The sequence below is a fragment of the Echinococcus granulosus genome (assembly GCF_000524195.1).
Source record: "Echinococcus granulosus chromosome Unknown EG_S00155, whole genome shotgun sequence".
NCBI classification, from domain to species: domain Eukaryota; kingdom Metazoa; phylum Platyhelminthes; class Cestoda; order Cyclophyllidea; family Taeniidae; genus Echinococcus; species Echinococcus granulosus.
The window spans coordinates 1-22,784 of NW_020170535.1; the positions used below are offsets into that span (position 1 = coordinate 1).

Sequence of the window (22,784 nt, forward strand, 5' to 3'; positions counted from 1 at the left end):
GTAACGAACGCTGCGCAAACTTGCGAAGTAGTTGATTATTTATCGATTTCACCAATACCAATTGAACAACAGTCATCGATGACACTTCCGGATGTTCCAACACCGATAGAGGAATCGTGTTCGATTGTAAAAGAGGATAGTTCGAAATGCTTTGTGCCGAGTCCACTGACTAACATCAGCCTCTGTACGCAAACATTGGGCTCCACTTTAAAATGCACCTCCACTATGACATCTGCATTGAGCTCATCTGAATATGGTGCACTAATCAGACCAACTAGACATAACCTTTTGGATGCAATGTGTCAAACGATCCAAGAGTGTCTTGTTCAAGCCGACGCCCCAAAAGTATTTGCGTCATGCGCGGCTCAAACTCGAGTTAGTGTAGAAATTTTGACAAGAGTATTTGAGGGTGCCCATTCTTATCCTCACGGAGAAGGCAGTTCTATCGAAGCCCCTCTTAAGCGGCAGTCAACTTCCAATCTGCTGTTGTCCTCAGGTGCGATTGAGCATGCCTTGCCTTGTGCGGCAGATGTGACTCGTCGACTCCACCTTCACGGCTCTACTCAGACGCTAAGGTCTGAAATGCGAAGCACATCAGCAATGACTGCCTTGGAAGTAAGATTTGTGACTACGAATAAAGCAGTCAAACCATATATATCATCAGATAAGGAGTTTATCTCATTTCACAACTTGAATCTGATGCAGACGTATGCAAATCTTTTATCCTGCGCAACACAGACTCATATTGTCGTGGAACCCTCACTAAATATAAATGAAGATGATTATTCTTATCGCTACAGAAAGGATGTACATTTAAATCCATTAGTGTCAACTGGACAGCAAACAGCAACAATAATCTCCGAAGACCTTCCGTTCCTGGCGGATTATCATCTGCGAAACATTGAGGAGATATGCAACACATCTGGATTGAGTCGGGTCTCCAATTTTGGTAGTTCTTCAACCTCCTTGTCAAATGGATCAAGCAATTTACAGCTTTCTCCGATCAGCCACGTAAACAACTACACCCAGACGAGCATTTTTGATCTTCGATGCGTTGCTACGATGACGTCCGAGATAATAAAATGTGCACTAGTAGATGGTTTATTCCACGGTTTCGTTCCAGGAAGTGAAACCAAGGCCATGAATCATGGCCCGTGGTCATCTATCCAACACTCACTTATCCAAACAACAACGAATAAAGCGTATGGACCAAAGACTGTACAGACCCGTAATTATGTAAAGTCTACTTTTGGTCTATCAGTAATGCCATTTGAGGGCGATGACTACGCAGCACTTATCCGAAGTGCCCCACCACTGATCCAAACTGGTGAGGAAAGTAATCTTGTTGATGATCAGGTTGTGGAACTTTTACATGCTCCTCTTGCCTCAAGTCAACCGACACAAAAAGCAATGCAACAAGATGCTGAGATCCAGGTGAATATTTCTATCAAAGTCTGGCTTGAAGGCTGCATTCCGGGGGTCAATGATGACGAATTGAACGAATGTATCATTGTCTTGATGAATGAGCAGTTCCGACGTCCATCCTGTCAAAGGGAACATGATATCAGCGGTTTCAAGCAACATTTTAACCGCTCTTGTCAAACCGCTCCCAATTTTGTTAACTTGGCTCAGACGATCAAGTACAAAGAAGCCGACATTTTAAGGGTGGATAAGACATGCCAAACGGGACAAGTCCAAGTTATCTCGACTCATCATAAGGAAGAAAGAGAGGATTGGTCCCAGGAGTGTGTAGAAGTTGAGAAGGAAATCATTCAAATTGAAGATGACCTGCAGCAGCCTTCTGAGTCAAGGCTTTCATATTTGTTAGAAAAATCTTTGGGGATTTCGTAAGTTCCGTACTCTTTATTTAAGTGTGGATTCTTATTACCTGTCCATTACCTCCTTTTGTGATGTCATTTCCAAATGCATTAGAATGGAGCAATATTTGTAATGCCGTAGATGTGGCGTTTTAAAAATGTTTTGTCCTTTCTTTTGCCAGCAGGGTGGTTCACGTCTTCCGTCTCCGTGTGCGTATACTGGAATACGAGTTATGCGACGACTTCAAACGCCTTCTTACACCCAGCTGGCAGAAAATGATTGAAGTGGCTAACCAAAAAACCGGAGTCTTTACACCCATGGCCATCGCTTTGCACAGAAAGTGGGTACGTATGAGCAACCAACATCCGCACTACGTGGATTCGATTAGAGGCAAGAATCTACCATTTGAGGAAGCCTTCTCTCTCGGTTATGTGCGCTTGGCCTCTTTGCCAAAGCTACTGGACCCCCGCGGTCCTCTAATCTTTATTGAGAGAGAATCTTTTGGGTGGCATTCAGTTCGTGGCTATGGATATGTAAGAAGCGTTAATGAAACAAGAATGGAATTCGAGGAGGCCTGGCGTGCCGGTTTCATTCGCAGAACCGGCAATGGTACCCGCGTCACCGTTTGGGATGATCATCTTTCTATGTGGATTCCTGCTGAAGAGGCAGTGGCAAAGAATGTGCTTCTAGTCTCAACGAATAGGGACTTTAAAGTCTCTAAGGTAAGAAGAAAGCTGTTTAGGGTGTCAGCCATTCGACCTGGAGGATTGCAAGGCCAATGGCTCAATCCACTAGAAGCACTCACTTACGGTATGTTCGAGTGGCAGAAGGGAAACGTGGCAGATACATGGCTCGCTCAACCACGAATTACACAACCCACTCTTAGTGAGGCCATTTTTGTGCCCCCAACACAGGAATTCATACCGCTTAGTTGGAAGTGTTTCTACGAGGCCTGGAAGGAGGGCTGGGTACGTCTAACTCAGGAACCCAATGCAGACATGGTCTCGGTGACAGACTTCGACAATAGGCGAGTGGTTAAAACGTTTATGAATCTGGTGGTAAATCCCCTTGAATCCACCAATAGATCACTCTCGACGCACCTACCTTTCGGACATCCCTGGTCAGGAGCAGAGGCAAAACCAGCACCGCCAGCAATTGCCGTGAGAAAAACCACAAAAATTAAAGTGAATAGGAAGCAGAGTCGAAAGTTGCAGTATTATTCTCTCCAACATGACGATTTCGCGTAATTCCAACACTTTCTCTACCCCGTGCTTACCGAGCGTCAAATTTCGCTTTCAATTTAAAGTTTGTATTTCGCAAATTTTTTTAAATCGCATCCCTTAATAAAGTAACTGTTCTTCACCACTTAATCTACCCCTCGTTACAATTATGAAATCAGCACCTTCTGCTTGTCTGCGACGTCTGGCATGACAGTGGGTGTGTGTATTTCAGCGCGAAAGGTGGATTTCAGCCGCTCGAAGTTCATAGGATGGAGGTGATGGGAGGTTCAAATTGGGTCTTCATTTGGCACATTCTGCAAATGAATAGTAAACAGAATGGGCAATACAGTCGGCGACTTGGTTTTTACAAATCCGCACATTTCTATTATGAGGTTTTGTTTGTATTCATTAGGTGTAGCGCCTCGAGACTTCCCTGAAGATGAAAGAAGATATAATACTTGGGCTGAATGTGTATTGTTGACGTAGAGAAGGGGCTGGGGCTCTAGCATGACCTAGAGGCCAGTTCACCCACCAGAGGTACAATGACGAGCCTTTAGAGTGGCGTCCTTACCAAGGCTGAAAGTTTGGCACACAACCAACGCATTACACAGGCATTGTGTAATTCGCAATTTTCCACTAAAGACTTACTTTGGCTAAAGTCTCAGGTGCCTAGCCACCGCAGTGTTTGTCTCGCTTTTAGTTCCCGATTGCTTTTTATATTTTCCAAGTAAATTCATAGCACTCATGTCATGAAAAAGCGCCAATTTTCACTTGGAGGAGCATTACGGAGATGCGGGGGATGGGAGGCGGTATCACCCTCCTATTACAGGGCGAAAGCCCCCTCGTGGGTAAGTTTTGTGGCATGAGGCATGAGTTACTGCATTACCTTTAACCATTACAAATTAATGTCCACTAGTCAAGAAGTGTAAATCCCACTGAAAGTGGCGAGCACTTTAGTGATTCTTCATCAGAACTAAGATTTTTAAAATTACTTTGGAGCACCTTTGACAAGGAGCTGCATATCCGTCAGATTTAGCCGACATTTCATAGAGTCTTTAAATAACAGGCAAGTAGTAGGAGATATTACTAAAGATCACCATACAAATGATCGACTGGCACATACCTACATTTTACAGAATACAAAGGGCAGTGGGTCCCTATAAGCTACAACCGGCCATTGCACCAAGCTCCCCCTTGAAACAACATGAATTTTTTTCGTCGCCTGTTGCCTATGATGCCTTTGTAGGGATGAAAAGCTATTTTTCTGGCCCTAGATCACTGTGACTTTCAACGACAATTGTACTGTCAAGGGCATTTGTCCCCTCTCGTGGTGACAAATTCTTGCTTATTTTTTATATACTTGTCAACCTAGTGCTCCGCCATTGCACCTCTGCCGGGCAGCCCGTCCTCCCGGCGATGCCAGTAGCCTGCAGGCCCAAGTATTAGACCTTCTTTCCTATTCAGGGAAAGCTCGAGGTGCTACATTTATTATCAGCACTGAATGTCCAATCAAAACGTTGTCCGTGTAAGTTGAAGCATTAATGAATGCAGCACACTCCCTATCATCTGGGTTTCTTTAAACAACATTTCCTCATTTCTTTGAACGCTCGAGTCCAAATTTTTCTGTTCCAGTGCCATTTGAGAATCATTCCCTTTCGACAGGTGTGCGATGCGAGTAAATCTTCCACAGTTTGCGCTAAATCACCAAGCATTGTCAATCAAATGTTCAAGCTGGTTTGGTTTTAAAGATGTCCAGTGATTGTGGATGCTTCAAAAAGGCTATCGTTATAAAATCACTTACAGAACCACAATTGGTATCATCGGCCGTAACAGTACGACCACTCGGTTGCAAAACTTACCAACACGGCTGGCAGCACCGGAACCATGAAAATTAGTGAGTCTGAGGTGTCCTGAGAAGACAATAACAGTGAAAATTAGAGCAACACTGGGCAAAAGTCAGCAGATTGCTGTCTGCGCAAACTGGATTGGGAGAATAGAAGATGTGTCTTTATTGACGGAGCTGAAACAATGACGGCAACAGTCATGGATGAAGTGCGGAGTCTAGTCGGCAGCCTATGCAATCGAGGTGTTTGGCTCAGAGTCCAAGTGAAAACATTGGTTCACCTCAGGTGGTACTGGTAGAAAACGCCTCCGATGAAAGATCGGAGGTGGTTAATTTGTAAATGAAAATTTAAGTCATTTTAAATTACAGTTTGCGATTTGGGGACAGCAAATCATTCTTAAACCAAAGTAATGGTCTCTTCTAGTGATCCTTTGTCACCAACAGATCCTTCATTCTTTAAGGTAGCCTGACAGTCTAGTGACCTGTATCAGGGTGACCTATGAACCAAGACACTTTCGGAGCCGTAGCATTGTGAGCTAAAGCGTCTTTCCGATTGGCCAAACTCAGTAAATACAATCCACTATTTTTTAATCAAAAGTTGAGAATTCGCAAATTTAGAGAAGAGTGGTACTTCATCTATCACCGAGTCGCATGTTCGGTGACTCGCCGATGAAGTGGATAAAAAGGCGTTCCTTGTTACTAGGATGTGTCTCATTGGTTCATCAGAATGCCAAATCTGATTGGTCGAGAATTTTTAGTTTACTCAAGTTGCTAATTCACGCCTATGATAGATTTGCGCTTCGAAAAATAAGGTCTTCGGGTGTTGAGCCTGCTGTGACAGACGGATACAACCAGAGAGGTGCGGTGAGTGTGTTAAACAGACGAAAATATTGAGGGTGTGGTTTGACGTTCAAATGACGAATGGTAAACTGTCCAGTTCGCTCGGGTATGACATTTTCGATCCGTACAGTTAAAATACGTCGCATTCGAGGCTTGAAGAGCATGTTCATGTTACTACGCTGCACGATAAACGCTAGCATTGGTAATGAATGACGGAGTCGAATGTGCTAGTCACAAATTCTCCACGCACAGGTCAAGGTCATTTTGTCGCAACTACCAGCTTAAAGTAACTGGTTCTGCAAAACCGCAACTGTTTATAATATCAATGGATTTTTACTTCATTGGTTTAGCGTGACTTGCTCCGCTTGTAAGTAGCATACAAAATCTCACCAAATTTGTTGTGTTTCGATGTACAAACTACAGGGACAGATATGCCTAAAACAAATTTACTTGGTTTGCATAATTTAAAATCGCTGAAAGGTTAGCTCTCATTTCTTTTTCCCAAACAACTACCACACTGTTCCAATTACTGCGACCTGAACAAACCAGTTGGCGTTTTGCCGAGTCAACAACACCAAGGGGTCCACCAGCTAGGTGAAGTCTAGGGCCGCTACTACAGCCGATCCCGTAAGCCGACAAGAAAGAACTCGACCTCTCCCCTCTGTCGTATAAACAGCTGCTCTCTGCGTGCTTACCCGATCTGACCGTCTAGTTACCGTCTGCACACGTCATTGTCGTCGTCAGCATCATCGTCACCACGCCGGATATACCTACGCCTGTTTAGACATCCTGTGGCTAAAGTCGACACGAGAATTGCAGACTTGGGCCCTCACACCACTCCCTGTGTGTGACTTACAAAGGTGGTTTTGCGGTTAGCATTGTGTTTATAAAGTGGGCTCCACCAAAATCTCGGGTCTATAAATTGTCTACGGTTAAATGTAGAGGGTAAATGCTCAATCCATCTTGTACAACTGTTCTTGTGTACTTGACAAGATGACATGGGCAAACTCCTAGCTCTATGAACCGATCGACTAGCTCGACAAACTAGGCCTCTGATACACAGCATTGACTGGTTCTCCATCATCACTGTTTCAGATTGGAGATTTACTTTAGAATCGTCTTTTGAAGCTTCCTTCGGAGAGGAATTGGTGAACATCAGTGGCGTCTAACGAAGCTTTGGCTTATTAGAAAAGCCGAACTCTGGTAAACGACTTTAAAATATCCCTCTAGCACCCCAAGACTCCCCTGAAGTTGAAAGAATATGTACTGTCAACGTACAGAGGAGCCTGGGACTGTTAGGTGGAACTACAATGGTAGAGCCCTAAGTCATTCAGTATTAAATACCGAGAGCTAAACGAACATTCAAGGTAGTGAAATCCCCACTGGCGGTTTTTAATTACAGCCTGAGGAATCCACGTGAAAGCCATGACTTAAGACCAAAGTCGTTGCAGCAGACTGTGTGACATGTGGCAGCACCGTTCAAACAGGACTGTTTCCTTTGAAAAAAATGGAAAGCAGTCTAAGTGTGTAATCAGCCGAGTAGGTTAACCAAGAAGAACTTAGAAGAGGGCCCACCTTCTGTAATCCCACCTTCCTACGCTATCGGAGTAGTGAGATGTCTAAAATTGACAGTTCACTGTAAAGACAAACTGAACTAAATGAGAAGTTGACATTTAACCAGTGGACCTGCCCACACTGTTGCAAAGCGGATCAGCCGCCATTCATTGTGAACTGTGAAGGATACACCGTTCCAATTTTATCGTCTCCCGTTACAGCAACAAACAAGTCGGCGAAATTAGTGTAGCGGCATGCCAAACTTAGTCACCGCGGTTGCAAATCCCTTTCTGGACAAATTTCCGGTCCTCTTTCGCCTGTTCCGTCACGTTAAATAGACAAAGGATTCAAAAAAAGTCATGCTGCACTGTTCAGGGCATGAATTCAGACAAATGAATTCGAGTAGAGGAAATGACGCAGTTCAGTAAAACGTAGCAACTAGCCAAATCACTCAACAAAGATTTCTGTAGTGTTACTAAGCCACAAACGCAAACCTAACACAAGCCAATTTTTCAGGTGAATTACTACTCCACTCCCTCCGCCAAAGGGGTGATTAGAACCAGAGCCAAGTAATCAGGCAAACAAGGCACTTCGAAAAATTTACTGTGACAATTTTCGAGTTAACAGAATAAACTGATTTACTTCTTGTCCAAATTCTTCTGCAGGAAGGCCATTGCGTGCAGTTCTTCAATCTTCGTGAGGTGGTACTCCCCCTTCCTGTTCACCAGTAGTAGGGGCATATTCTTCCCATAGCAGAACTCACAGACAACCTGCCTACAGCGACCACAGGGCGAGGCAAACTCATCTCTATCCACTGCAACTGCCATCGCGACGAAATCCTTCACTCCGGCTGTGAGAGCTGCCCCGAAAGCACTGACTTCAGCACACCAACCACAGGGAAAGGAGGCAATCTCCACATTCACGCCTGTGAAAATTCGGCCCTCGGGGTCTATCAACGCTGCACCCACAGGAAATCCACTGTAAGGGCAGTAGGCACGCTCCAACAACGACAGCGCGGTCTTGCGCACTTTATTCATCTCAGGTGTAAGTGTAGAGGCCATGGTTTGTGATGGAGGTAACCGACACCAACCACAGCCTATTTATATTGCACCACTGCCACGGTATTGGTCAGCTTTAAAACCAACGCCTTGTAGCGCAATTCTGATTGGTCTGTGCTAAACCTGCCATATAGCACAAAGCGCTAATCCAAGAAAGTGGTACGCTAATAATTGAGTGATATTAAATCAGCATAAAAAGTATGGCTTATCAAGGGAAGCAAGGGCATTAAGTTTATAGGCTTCGTCAAGAGCGAGTGCAGTTTCGTCTAGCACGGGGAAGCCCTGACGCATGAAAGTGGCCAACCCACTCCAGGAGCGTCCGAGACGGTGGTCGGTGATGCGATCCTGTTGGTAGTTGTAGGTGCGAATGCGATCCGATCGAGCCAGCAAACCCATCTGTGAACGCCGTTCGGCCTGCTCGGTCTCCACTTGCCGTCTAGCCGCCTCGTTTGCTATCCTGACCAGTAAAAAATGCGGGATGATAAATGTTCGTTGTTTCAACAGTAGGGATGGAAAACCGCAACACAGACTTCTGAAAATCTGATGTGCCTGGAGGCTATTCGATGCATTGGTCTGTTCAGAGTCTACACAAATCTATGGATTTCCGCGTAATCCGACGAAACTCGGCACTGTCAAGTCAAAATTTCACTTATCACATAATTCGCCAACATGCTTAAATAATGTGAAGGATATAAACGCTCCAGTATTTAACTTTTTACACATTTTTCTGCGACGACCCTTTAAAATTTGAATATGGTACCAGGTAGAAATTTCCTACATTCAAGCAGGGCACGACAGAATGAACGCGCGGAACCAGACGGCGGTGGGGCCCCGTGCAGAACAGCGGTTGAAACAGAAATTAAAGAATTAATAAAATAGTTCCTGATCTTACAAAACTTGTGCTTACTTCGTCCAAACACGTCTGCAAGGACCTGCTAAGGTCCTGCTAATGTAGAGGTCATGTTCTAGTTCTTTTTTTACCGATATAGAACTAGCTCTAAAAATTAATTTTGGTTAAACTGAGGTGGAAACTTGAAATTTGCTGTCTTAAGTTATGAAATACTTCATGACGACCACCAGGATGGAGTTATTTTTAAAAATATTTACAGAATACAAATTTTGGAGAAGTATCTGAAGGGGTGAAAACATTTAAAAATTCTTAACTAATTAAGCTAGAACCTAGCTGACCACTTTCGTAAGTGACGTGTAAGTAAACATCTTCTGTAAGACTAGCGATTCCCAGTAAAAAAGCATTGATGACTGAAGGAATTGGGTGGAAGAAACAAGCGTCATGGATGAGACTGACTGACACACTCCTAAGTTTTCAAGAAGACAAATGCAGTCTCCTATTTACTTACGTAAAGTAAAAAAAAACTGCTGGATCATTTTAAAAGCTTCAGAAATAACGCCCTGTAAGTGTTTTTTGCCAGTGATACAGACAAAAACTGACTTGGCTCTAAGTGCTTTGAGCGCTGCCTCCCGGTTGGTGTGTTGGGAGCGGTCAGCCTGACATGCAGCAACGTGCCCCGTGGGCCGATGACGCACACGCACTGCGCTTTCTGTCTTGTTCACGTGTTGACCTCCAGCACCGGAGGCACGGAACACCTCCCATTCCAGGTCCTCTGGGTCTAACTCCACCTCCGCCTACAAAATGGAACAGAACGAAATGCGACAAGGGCATCGATTGTCCCATTGCAATCAGTTGAGCCAAGGAACCGGATTCTACTGGCACAAAAATCCACTTCTTGATCAAGCATACTGTGACAGAGCGATATTAGTTTTCACCGTATTCAGTCACATGGCACGCTATACACATGTTATTCACCCACTGCACCCTGTACAAATTACAAACAAATAGTTAAGAGAGAACCTTATTACCTTGCTGAACGCTTTTGCTGACGGAGCCAAATTTGTGGTGCTAAAATATCCTCTGCTTACAACTATTCAGTGCATGAGAGGAGGCTGTTCATTCCTTTTTGATAAGATTTATGGATAATTGCCGTAGCCATTTATGCTTCAGGGTGACGACTGACTAAATCGCCATGAGGCGGTACACCATATAGAAGTAGTCATGTGGTACACCCAGACATACCTCCTTTAGTCCAGCAAGTAGGTGCAGGAATACTCCAATATTAAGGACCATTCTGCACGTTTGTGGCATCACTGTAAACGAGCTATGACGTAAGTTTATTGCAAATCGTCGTCCCTGTTGCATATCTACACCTCGCTCACATGCCCACGTCATACCAGTGGTTCATGCATAGCAAGAGACCCATTTATCATTGACACCACATTCACCTTCTACATTGTCATAACAATTAATTGTGCAAGTTTAGGACAAACAAATGCGCAACCCATGCCCTCACCAATTTATTCATTTCATCAGTACGACCAAGTACCAGTTTTCCGTGGAAGCATACCTTTGAAGGTCAAGCTGAGAGTCCTCTCTGTAACCGTAAAATTCATGCTCACTTTTATGCTCACCACCTATATCCACAAAAATAGACACCTACTTTCGCCGTCTAGCCAAAAAAACAATAAAGGGATTGTTTGAAAGCGTACGAAATCGAATGATAAGTCAAACTCATGCCTTCGCATGAAGACAAATCACAGCCAATATTTGACGCACGAGGGTTAATTTATTCAGTAATCGACTATATTCAACACTTACACAAACAGGCATTAAGATTATTATGCACCCGAATGACCGGCAGTCTGCAAATCTATTGATGGATTTGAATGGAACATTGCTACTGATACAAAAAAATAGTAGTCACGAACCTCGTCAATGACCGGGAGTATAGTGACAGCGACAGTGCTGGTGTGTATCTTGTTCAGTTTGCTAGTGAGCGGTACACGCTGAACGCGGTGCACACCGGCCTCCCATCGTAGACGAGGGTACACAGGATCTACGGGGTCTGAAGACTCCACGCGAACCTCCACGTGGTGAATCGGACTATCTGCGCCAACGGCGGCCCCCGTCGCTCCGCCGTCGTCATCAGACGCGAACTGCCAGCCGCAGTAGCGCGCATACGCTGCGTACATGGTGAAGAGGTCACGCGCGAACATTGCTGCCTCTAGACCTCCAGCTCCCGCGATTAACTGCAGGCGAACTGCACTGTATTGTGCTGTTGGGTCGGGTGGCAGCAGTAGCTCCATTATCTAAGTTGACAGAAGAATCGTAAAAGTTTGCCACGAATGTCGTGAAGAAGGAGATGGAGTTAACTGATACCCGATTCTCCAGCGACCTTATCTCTTCTCGACGAGAGGTGAATTCTTGAGCTGCCAGTTCTTGCAAAGTAGTGTCAGATCCATCGACCAATTCTGCTAGCAAATGGATTTTCATTGTTTAATTTACTCCGAAAGAGAGAAAGTTCAAAGGTAGAATGAAGCAATAGAAGCTTAGAGCAATTAAAATGATCCAGGAATTCCCGAAGCATTTTGGGAAAGTATTCAATTGCACCAATCGAAAAACTGGAATCCATTTCAAAGATCCCAATCTGTGCATGATGAGACTCTTTTATAGCTTCTGAGCAGCAGCTGTTTTGGTTAGGAAAATTGATCACATTTGGTGTCATACTAAAACAATAAAATATCGGAGCTGTGGCAGTCGATTTCCCTGTGAAACTTACCGACCTTGCAACAGCCTTGCCGAATCGGCATCCAATGTAGCCAGAGTCTGCAAGCGTTGACTTAGATCCATCAAGAGCTTGATTTTAGACCACTTGTCCAAGTTTTCTCTGTCGGATAAATTAATTACACGATGAATCAATGTCTTGACCATAAAGAAACAAATTAATGCAATAAATAGTAAGATCTGCTCACTTAATTTCACCTGTTCGTCCAGAAGATACAAGCTTCGAGAGCCGTTCATATTCATTGAATAAGAAATCGTTGTTTTTATTCACAAAGCGTTGCAAGGCACTTGACAATCCACTTTGTGTTCCACCTTCTTGATTTAATATGTGACTACCACAGATAATCAATCTATTAAGCGGTGCCAATGGCCTCCGAGTAAGAAAACGCCGCATTGCGCAAATCGACGCCATTTCTGAGAAAAAAACAAGCACACAACCTTGTAGAAGCGGAAACAAAACAATTCCTAGAAAACACAATGAAGCAAATAATTTATTCGCAATATATATACAAACAGGAACAGTCATTGCTCCGAGGGAGATTGGAGTTTATGCAACCGAGTGTATCGAGAAGCCCCTTCATCTATTAATCGCTCGTCTTCTTGGTATATAGGAGCGTCAAGCAGAGCCTTATTGTCCTTTGACTCCGTTGGTGGTACCCAAACATTGCAGGCGTCACGTTCGAACAAAGCAAAATATTTACACACAGAGGCCACCTACGAGTTTAAAGACAGGGAAAGAAAACAAACCATGGATACATCAAGATCATATTCATCAGCAAGCTGCGGCACAGTCTTTTCCTTAAGTTGATAAGACTTTATCATATTTATGGCCTGCTGCATTGTAATTTTTCCCTTTGGAATAACTTCAGGGATGGCGAATCCAAAGTCAATGTGTGGGGGAGGTAGCGGACTACCACCTTCAAACCTCTTTGGATAACATGATCAAGACATTTGAGGTATACTTGAGGCAATTTCCTACTCGATTTTGGAACATAATCAAATCCTTCTGGTAGAATAGACTTCTTGATTCTTTCACTTATTATATCAAATGAGGTGACTCGCCCTTCCAATTGAGCGTCCCTTTCAACCAAAGCCATTTCATATCCGTTTGAGTTTTTCTCTACTCTCAACCCACTCAGATCTGCTTTCCTCTTAGTTTCAGTCTTTTCCAAGTATCTTAGTGCCCGATTCGTTGCATTCCAATTTCTTACAGCGCGTTTGGCGGATGAAACCGCAACACCCATTCTGAGGCAAATATCACACTGGCCTAAATATTGCGCTAATCGAAGGTTTTAGGTATTAGTTCACTCGTACAATCACCAGTGTTAAACTTGTATTCTTGACTTCGTAAAAATAGCTACTGAGGTTCCTGAAATGCCCAAGCCTAATACTTAAAATATTTATTTAAAAATTAGATTTATTGTTTATCTTTTAATGGGGTCAGATCAAAAATTGCGGGACTAAACAATCTGCCCATATCAGAAAAAACAGTACAAAAATAACAAAGGCATTAACGAGTGCTCGTGCTTTTCTATTTTTGGGGTAAAATGTTTTGGGTTGCTAGATACATAACCTACGTTTTAACAGCAGAAGGTAGTGGCCCAAGTCTTCCTCGAATTATGTAACGACAGTGTTTCCTTATTTAATTCATTTACACTGATCCTTAGGTACGTATGGATAGTATATTTGCCTTGTAATAACATTCGGGGCATAATGATAGATTTCCAGAAATGCCATACGGTGTCAGCACACGTTCGTCATGCAATGACTTTTGGATGGACTCGGAACTGTGGCGTCCCAAGACTTCCCTGAGGGCAAGAGAAGACATAATACTCAGGTGGAATATATATATTTAACATATAAAAGGTACTGGGGCTAGTAGCAAGACCCGAAGGCCAGACCGCCCAGCGTGGTACAATGGCTTAGTCAGGAGTGGCTCCTCATCCAAAGCGGAGATAAACCACCAACGTATTACATAGTTCCCTTCCTCTTTTCAGCGTCCTCCCCGGCGGTCTCTTTAATTAACCTCCCGCGTCAGCCATCACAATGTAGTGTGTACTGTAAAGAAGCACCCGCGTTTTGGCCGTGACAGTCATCAGATTTATATGCAACTGAGGAGATACTTGACTGCAGCGTCACCGATCTCTCTTGGCAATTTCACTGAATCTTGGGTTTTGTCCTGCTTAAGAACTAGATTCAGGAATGGGGGATTGTGCTGGCTATCATGTGTGTTTATAGATAGATGTGAGAACACTGGCCTAAAAGCAGATTTGTGTAAGGAAGGATGGGTTTAAGATAGGTCCGTGGGGGAAGGTTTTAGCGTCTTATCCTCCTTGCAACGCTGTTCTCACTTCATAGCTGCCCAGCCATATTCAGATGGTAGGAAAGAGGGACAGATATCACGAATTCACTTTACCAACAACTTTATGCCGATACGGTAGGGAAAACATGTAACGGAACTCTCAGATAGTTCATGGCCAGTATTGCCTAATTTGCTAATGGCTAAACTGCAAAACACAGGACTAGAGTAGATGCTGAAGGTTAACGCCAATTTTAGTCATTCCGTTTGGGTCTATTACCATTCTCCCATAAGTCTTGGGACCCTGCATTGGTGGCAGTGGAAAGCGAATCCGATCTTAAAGGACATGTATCCTGATTTTATACTTCTGCGTGATAAACCTTAGTGGAGCGGAAAAAGTACATATGCTACGGATAAGAGAATGGTGATGATTCCTAACAGAAGGGTTGAAGTTGACGTCTGCCTTCGGCATCTATACCAGTCCCCTGCTCTGCAGAAAAGCTATCAACAAATGAAGCGACACTAGCCGTGAACCATCTGGAAGTTTTGTTACGGACTTCCCCTACCGTCCCCCATGGACCTATATTAAATCCTGTCCTTCTTTACACAAGTCTACTTTTAGTCCAGTGTTCTTACATCCACCTATGGACACGCATGATGGCCAGCACAACTTCCCGTTCCTGATACAAGTTTCCGAACCGGACAAAACTCCAGATCCAGTTAGATTGCCAAGAGGGATGACTGACCTTGAGGCCAAGTATCGCCTCAGTTGCACTCTACTTTGGTGACTGGCACGGTCGGATCGTAAGTGTTTCTTTACAGCACCGATCACGTTACAATGGCTGACGCGGAAGGACAACGCTCAAAAGAAGACGGAGGTTATGTAATACGATGGTGGTTTATCCCTCGGGATTGGCGAGGCGCCACTTTTGTACTTTTAAATTAGCCTTCTTATACCTCGCTGGACGGGCTGGCCTATGGGTCATGCCAATAGCCCAAACGCCTTCTCTGTGCTGCATGTGTACATTCTGCCTTAGTATTTTTGTCTTTTTTTTTCTTAAGGAAAGTCTGGGAAATCTACAAAATAATACTCAGGCAGAATATAGATATTCGACATAGAGAAGGTATTTGGCTACTCGCATGGGCCGAAGGACAGACCACCCAGCGTGGTACATTGGCCAAGTCAAAGCAGCTTCTTACCAAAACTGGATGGTAAACAGCCATCGTATTGCATAGCACAATATTAATAAGCCATAGTACACTAAAGAACATGAACTACTAAAATACAAAAACCTAAGAAAATAGTAACCTACCCAAAAGTCCATACCACAGAGTGGAAGCACAGCTTGCGCAAGACTAAGAAATTATATTGGCCATATTTATAAAATTCAAACAAACCTAATGTTATACTTTGTACTACCATCATATGATTGCGGAACCGCAAATGACAGACCCGTTCCAAAACCACTATTACAATAATTATAAAAAATATTGCTAAGGTAGAAAATGTAACTATTTTGTAAAGTTTGCTTTAATTTAGGCCCATTTTAGTAGACCGCCTATAAACAACACGCTAACAAATAAGGTCGCTCATCTGGATAAATCCTGATGTAAAGAAAAAACAATTAGTTTCTTGATTTTAAATATACATAAATAATTATTGAATGTACTAATCTTTTGGTAATATTGTGCAACTGACCTCTATTTTTGTTTTTGTGGGCCACTATTTGCGATTTAGTATATTAGTTTTCATCCGTGCAACAAATAAATTGTGTTTGGCGTTCAGTGTGGTTACTTCGGTCCTATGTGTGAGTAGGAAACATCGTTTGCTAGCCCTACTTTCGTTGCACGAATGCAATGACGAATCGCATTTATGACTTAGATGAATCTGCGTCATTGTCATCGGATTCTGGAATGGAGTCTGCTGAAGAGACCCGTCCTTCAAGTACAACGTCTGAAAATTCCTCCGATGACTGGCCGTTAACCGAATGCTCCAGACTTGCTTATCCTCTGGACTACGATGCCGCGTTTCCACTGGTGCAGAACTATTGTTTGGGCTTAGTGTCCGGTGATGTGTCGGTCATAAAATCCTCAGCACAACATCTATTTCATCTGTGCCGCTCAGGGTTTTCAGAAGTACTGCTATCTTCTTTACCCGAAATATTTATGACTTTAAGGACAGTAATTGTTGCCATTGATATCTCAAAGCACCCTGACCTCATCCATTGCCTTAGTGGAATATTTTACTATTTGACGGAAAATGACACTGCAGCATACTTAGTTCCACCTGACTCATACATTGCATTTGTCGCGAGATTACTATCATTCCCGTTGGAATCAGCACTTTACTACACAGTTGCTGGTCTGCACAACTTGCTAGACCACAAGTCTCTTCGTGACAAGTTTCGCACACCTCTTATAATCATTCTTCTCATTCAAATTCTCTGGACTTGTTTTCTTTACGACAAGTCATTTCATCCACCGGTGACGTGCAACCCCTACCTAGCATTTGCGTCGTCAACATCCCTTTCGAAATTTTTATCCATTGCCTGTGACAGCCTCTACCTGCTTGCTCACAGAAACGAAATGTCAAAACGATTGATACATGCAAAGCAAGGTGTCATACCGCTGCTCTACTTCGTACATACCTATCAATTTGAAAAGACGCAGAGTGTATGTGTCCGGCTTTTGCGTATCCTATCGACCCATTCACAGACGAAGGGAGACATTCTAAAAAATGACCCTGCTCTTCGATTCTTCAAACACTTGGCCAATTCGACCTTTCAGCAGCTCTCCCTAGATGCCTTTTGGACGCTTCGAAATCTGTCCGATCAGTGTGCGAGCCTTGCAAATCACCAAATGATCGAAATCAGTGAAATCCTTCTTATGAAACTGCGGAGCATTGAAGAGTCTCTGCAATGCTGGAAAGCCAGGAGTTATTCGCCCTATGACCTGCAAGATAGATACACCATCAGTAGATGCATTTTTGGAACACTTGCGAATTTCACCTGTCGAAACCCCTTCACCAAGTTGTTCTTAGTAGAGGTGAGTTTTGAATTTCAGATGTTCATTTTTAAGGTCGTTGCTTTTTAGGCTTAGTTTTGTTGGATACTATGAGTATACGCAATTGTAAAAGTGTATATATGTAGATTGCTTTCATATGACGAGTATGTATTCAGTCACAAACCCATACGACGAATAATAGGTTTTTAAGCCTAATAAGTAATACTCCAGTTCTATATTGTTATCAGAATTCAGAAGATCGCTTTGTGCTAGAGTAGCATAAGATCTACTCCGGATTGTTTTGCAACTGCCTGTCTGATCTCCTGCCTTAGGCTGTCGCCAATGTGTTCCCAGCGTCTGCACTTCAGACTTGTATTTAATCAAAATACAAAAAAAATTATCAAAAATTATTAAATCAGACGGAATTTTAGCAGCTATCCTCCCATGCCTTAGTATTCGAATCCTGAAAGATTTGTAGGCGGGCAGGCTATGGGAAATTTTTTATTCAAACCCCATCCTCAATTATACCGCAGTACAACAGGCCTTATGACCGAAATATTGCGATTGGTTTTTTTTCGCCTCGCCACCCTCTTGCCACCGCTATCTGTGCCGCCGACACCGTGCCTTTTTGAGTGGGCGACCGTGCCCGTGTGTGTGTTCGGACGAGTGGGTGTTCGCGTGTGCATCCTTGCATGTCGCTGCTTGTGGGGAATGTGCGCGATTTCAGAACTATGAACAATGCCGATTTTTGCAAAAAATATTAGTGCCACACTGCTCCCACCGACCAATCTGTCTGGTCACAATTTCCTACTCTGAATGTAGACACCGTTTATTGTACAGACGTCTGTGGTATCCTCAAACGACTTTGTGGTTGATCGGTTGTGCGACTAAACGCTTTAGGGGTCTTCAGTTCTTCTTTTTACACTTCAACTTACAAAACTGATTTTTTGAGAGCGGTTACAGAACGACTCCTTCATGAGCGATAAAGGTTGACAAAATTAGGTTTTCATGAACCTCCCTAGGGGGAAGGCTTTTATAACAGTTGCCACAGCAATTAGGACTATACTTTATTCATACCCCTTGCAACTGTCTTTTAATTACAAGACTATGAAATAGTCGTACTAGATTGGAGTACCTCACGAGAATTACAATTAGGAGTTTCGGTCGATCTGATTTGATTCTACTAGTTGACATAATTGCATCAATTGAAAAAGCTTTAATTTCTGATACCCAAATAAATTTTTTTTTCATAGAATGGAACCGTTTCGCTTCTCGTGCGGTTGCTCACATTCACCATGAACGAACTCTCCTCTCATTCAACTCTGTGTCGGGCCACCGTATTCGGCGGCCCGTGCATGGCTCCACCAAAGTATGATCCAATTCCACCCTCCCTTCTCTCCTGCCTTTGCGGTCGCCGTTCCGTCTCATTGTCGATGCTCCAAGCCACCGTCGACTGCGTGGAAGCCGCTCTGCGTTGCCTCTCCCACCTCACCACCTCGCACCAACGCGCCAACGAGGCTCTCCACCAACTGGCCAACGATTGGGTGGACTGTTTCCTGGCCGGCGAGAAGGGCGTCTGTTGGATGGTCGACCTTCTTCACCTCACTTCACATAATGAGGAGGTCTATTGCAAGGACCATGCCATCCAGCCGGTGCCGGAGCAGTGGGATGCCCTGGATAGGAGTCATGTTTTCCAGCTGGCCAAGGCGTGGCTCTCGCTTGCAAGGAATCGTTTGGCTGGTGGCATTTGGCGCAGTCCTGATCAGGAGGCCGCTTTGAGATCAGTTGTGGGACGTCTGGAGTTATTTATGTTCCCCTCTATTGAATCCGTGAGTTACTGTACCCCTAATAGCGGTATTCCCCTCCTTTTGATAGAGTGGTCAGTAAAAAAAGGTTTTAAAAAGTGTCCATACATTACGTATCACCTTCCGCCTGATTTATCCATACGAAAGATGGTGCATGATTCTGGAACTTTTACGAAAAATCAGCCCAAACTAATGGCTTCCTTTGGAATTCGACTTCACCAGATACTTGTGGAAGGCCCTCTTGAATCCACAGTACTAACTTCGTTGCAATCAAGTTGTGAGCCCATTTAACAGACCTAAATCGAGAAGTTAATGCTATCTAAGCTTTTTCTACGTATTTTCGGTCAAGCTGGTTAGAAATAGCCTTAAAAGTGTGAGGTTATTTTACTACGCCTAACTGATTTTATTTGCTTCTCAGACTACTAAATAGTAATCCATGACCCACTGGTGTGCTAGAGTGTTGCTACTATGTCTTATCGTCAATTACATTATCACCATAAATGTGCCCAGCCAACTGGCAATTAATGGGATCTTTTGTCTGCGGCTCGTCTAATAACTAGTTGTTGCCCATCTTGCTTGACGAGGTGTCTCATCCATTTGAGCAGTGGATGGGCTGTAAATATGCCTGACGTACAAAGCCGCGTGCCATCTACTCTCATCTCCCCCCTATGCCCACATCCGCTCTTTTAGCTCTGTCAAACACGTCTACAATGCAAAAAGTAGGGCTGGGCAGGCCGTGTGCGCACTGGAATACCGTCTCTTGTGTTGTGCTTTATGTGTATTTGTCCTCTTATCGGCAATGCCGCCATTCACCGACGCAGTCCGGCTGCTCGTGGACCTGTGCGTGTGTGTGTGCGAGCTTGCAGGCAAAAGAACTTGCAGCCGCCGCCGCTGCCGCCGTTGCCGCCGCCTCCGACAGCGATGGGGACGAAGACGACGCCGACGAAGATGGCTAGTCATTCGAGTCGGTGAATTATCCAAACGCTTAGATTGCTTTCTCCCACCGTGTCGGTGATGGAGATGGGGTATTTCTGCTGCTGCCGCCACTACTGTCGTTGTTTTCGGCCTTTGTGACTCCTTCGCTCTCGCTCCTGGAGCTACCGTTTCGTGTCACCTTTAACCACCTAATTTTTCCTAAACAGCTGCCATCAGAACAAGGTGAATAAGTGGGTTTTTACCTCTGAAATCAGCACAAATACCTCGCTCTGCTATTTGTCCAATTTTCATTTAAAAATGAGCGCCTCGATTCGGTTGCTCGGAGAAGTATCTTGTCCACATTTGCTAGCTGACTATCAAAATGATTCTTATGATGGGCGTAAGAATTCGTGAGTACTGACCTATCTCCCTCCGTTTATTAGTGGATTTGTTTTCGATGAAGCTAGCAGGTATGATTTGAACCTTCCAGTACCACTTCTCGGTCCTAGTTGGGGGCTTCTAACGTCCTCTTTAACCTCGTGAAGTGAAAATGGAATCCAATCAGCATGTCTTCTGGAAATGTGAGTTTTTTCCGACAGCGTTTTGGCTTTGCATTTTCAATGATAATTCTATATTACTCTGTCTGAAATCTGTCTGAAAGTAGGTCCAATGTGGGGTTGTTTCATTTAGTCCTCCTCCTTCACCTGTTGACAGAAAAGGGAGATGAGGAAAGTTCGATAAGTGAAAGTCCAACACGAGGCAGAACATAACGATGTCGCTAATGTCGTTATTGTTCTGGTAGTTTTTCTCTTACCCTTAACAAAAAAAACCTTACCATCCTTTTAGTGTGTTTTGGTGGGACGGTAGTTGACTTGGGCATAACTGCAACTTCATGAACCTCTTCCGTATCCTCTGGTTTACAAATCAGTGGCCAGAGATCTCTACACTCTTCTGCGCGCTACAATTGTAGTTGTACGCCTACAAGACCTTTGAAGTTAGATTGTTTAGGGCTTGGAAAAAATGACATGTCTCACAAATGCTCAAAAGGAAATTGGCATATAGATGGATTGGCTGGTTACCGGGCCATGGAAGAAAAAATAGCGCTTTTAGCGGACAAGAGTCGTGCCGCTGTAGCGTAAGCTTACTGAACAACTCAAAATCGGTCTCAATTACTGGTCAAACATCTCCGTGTTGTTACTTGCAACTTCTTAGTTTTTCCTTCCTTGAATCATGAAACAAAGCATAAAAAATATTCATTGCTGGGGCGCTAATGTGAAGCACTCTTTGAAATGCCACAACCTTTGCGCGCCACTACCTCCATTTCTCGGATGTTTAGCACCCTTGAAATACTAAGCGTCTGTGCTTTCTTTTTTTGCCGAAAAATAATCCTCTAGCTTAAGCCCATGGAACGCCCATTACCCCAACGAGGTGAGGATGAATAGAAACGCAGTAAAGTTTCTTGTTCGTTTTCATCCTATTTTTACTGTGAATTAGAAAGGAAGAGGATATGCGTGTGGATAGACTGGTTGTTATGCCATGTCAAGTCGTGCAAGCAGGAGACGACTATCGTGTCGACTGCACGAACGTCAACTTTTGACGAAGGTGATTTCCCTCTTTCTTCCTGCCTTCCTCCCTCTCCTTTCTCCTTTACTGTCATCTCTCCCCTCCCTTCCCCCATCCCCCCCTCTCGTCTCCTCTCCTTCATCCAACAAATTCGTTACAGTTTCTTTTGTCAGGCTCTGACAGCCCGTGCATGTGCTCTTCCACTTATCGCGTCCTATCATCTCCGTGGTATTACTGGATCCGTCAAGTTGGGTATAGCCTAGCGGTGTTGTTGTGCCTTTTTTTCCCTCAACACACTATTCCTTTGGTCAGACAGGACTGACTGCTTAGCGCAGCTGTAGGCTTTCGTCAGGCTCCTCCTTCTCCTTATTCTTCCGTTTCTTTTAAACTTTTTTATTGCTGAGCGGCTGGAAAAACTTCCGCTGTTCGTGTACTCTTGAGATGCATTATCCACTTTCTCATGCGAACAGTGTGCCTTTCTTGGACTTGATGGGCTAGGACATATTAAATCATGCAAAAGCAATTGGTATATTGAGCATGCTTTCAGCCATCTAAAATGAATCGTTAGGGCCAGAAGATTGCTGTCCGTCCTTCTACAAGAAAGGATTGTAGACTATATTGGCTTAATGAATCAGTAGACAATAGCATCTCCTTGCCTCTACATCTAGTAAAGTGTATTACGTCCGCTGTCCTCCTGAGCAAGAAGTATTTCAGCTCGCATAAAAGCCTTAAAAGGCTTTTAAACAGCTGCCAACATCATCCCAGACCATCTTACCGTGGAAGGTCAGGTGAAGTGGAGAGGCGATCTGACGAATGACTCGAGGCTGTAATCACTCGGACTCATTGCTTTCAAGCATTGACCTACAATTATCTAACTCGTGACTTCCTCATCCTTGTGATCGGTTAGAAGTTGGCTTTGCTAGTTTGATACCGTTTTGTGGAACAAAAACACCTTACCCCACGTTGGATCATCTGTTACGTCAGGGCTTTCTGTATTTTGCAGAATGCCTTTGCTCACAAGCACAATCAGAGGCAATACTGTGCGTGTGTGTGTGTGTGTGTGGATTCGTGCGTCAAAAAAAACTTTGTTTTCCCTTCCAAATCAAAAACACCTTTTAGGCATACTTCAGTCCGCTCTTCATTAAATGGGTGATTGCCTTTAGCTGGTCTTCTATAGGATAAAAGGCGACTCCCCTAGTGACGATAAAGTGGATTGAGTGTTAAGGTAG

The 22,784-nt window shown here is 43.9% G+C and overlaps 5 protein-coding genes across 5 annotated transcripts in view; 2 read left to right on the top strand and 3 right to left on the bottom strand. All coding sequences in view use genetic code 11, as the record gives it.

Moving 5' to 3' along the window:
• Window positions 1-1,062: 1,062 nt before the first annotated feature.
• Window positions 1,063-3,065, top strand: EGR_09581 (hypothetical protein; the record flags this gene model as incomplete). The annotated part of the gene is made up of 2 exons (XM_024498830.1): window positions 1,063-1,847; window positions 2,003-3,065. 2 exons carry the CDS (start codon window positions 1,063-1,065, stop codon window positions 3,063-3,065), a joined length of 1,848 nt encoding a protein of 615 aa, XP_024346740.1.
• Window positions 3,066-7,913: 4,848 nt separating this feature from the next.
• On the bottom strand, window positions 7,914-8,336 carry EGR_09582 (Cytidine deaminase; the record flags this gene model as incomplete). Its single annotated transcript, XM_024498831.1, has 1 exon — window positions 7,914-8,336. One exon carries the CDS (start codon window positions 8,334-8,336, stop codon window positions 7,914-7,916), a length of 423 nt encoding a protein of 140 aa, XP_024346741.1.
• A 183-nt stretch (window positions 8,337-8,519) lies between these two features.
• Window positions 8,520-12,036, bottom strand: EGR_09583 (Peptide chain release factor; the record flags this gene model as incomplete). The annotated part of the gene is made up of 5 exons (XM_024498832.1): window positions 8,520-8,790; window positions 9,784-9,977; window positions 11,115-11,495; window positions 11,566-11,660; window positions 11,970-12,036. 5 exons carry the CDS (start codon window positions 12,034-12,036, stop codon window positions 8,520-8,522), a joined length of 1,008 nt encoding a protein of 335 aa, XP_024346742.1.
• A 648-nt stretch (window positions 12,037-12,684) lies between these two features.
• EGR_09584 (hormone-regulated proliferation-associated protein) lies at window positions 12,685-20,304 on the bottom strand (the record flags this gene model as incomplete). The annotated part of the gene is made up of 9 exons (XM_024498833.1): window positions 12,685-12,897; window positions 12,933-13,249; window positions 13,302-13,360; window positions 15,470-15,547; window positions 15,583-15,798; window positions 15,848-15,874; window positions 17,457-17,641; window positions 18,350-18,495; window positions 20,256-20,304. 9 exons carry the CDS (start codon window positions 20,302-20,304, stop codon window positions 12,685-12,687), a joined length of 1,290 nt encoding a protein of 429 aa, XP_024346743.1.
• Window positions 20,305-21,426: 1,122 nt separating this feature from the next.
• Window positions 21,427-22,784, top strand: part of EGR_09585 (hypothetical protein) — a gene marked incomplete at both ends in the record, with an annotated part of 8,338 nt that continues 6,980 nt past the window's right edge. The window contains one exon of the mRNA XM_024498834.1: window positions 21,427-21,477. Within this exon, the coding sequence (XP_024346744.1) occupies window positions 21,427-21,477 (51 nt within the window). The remainder of the gene's footprint in view (window positions 21,478-22,784) is intronic.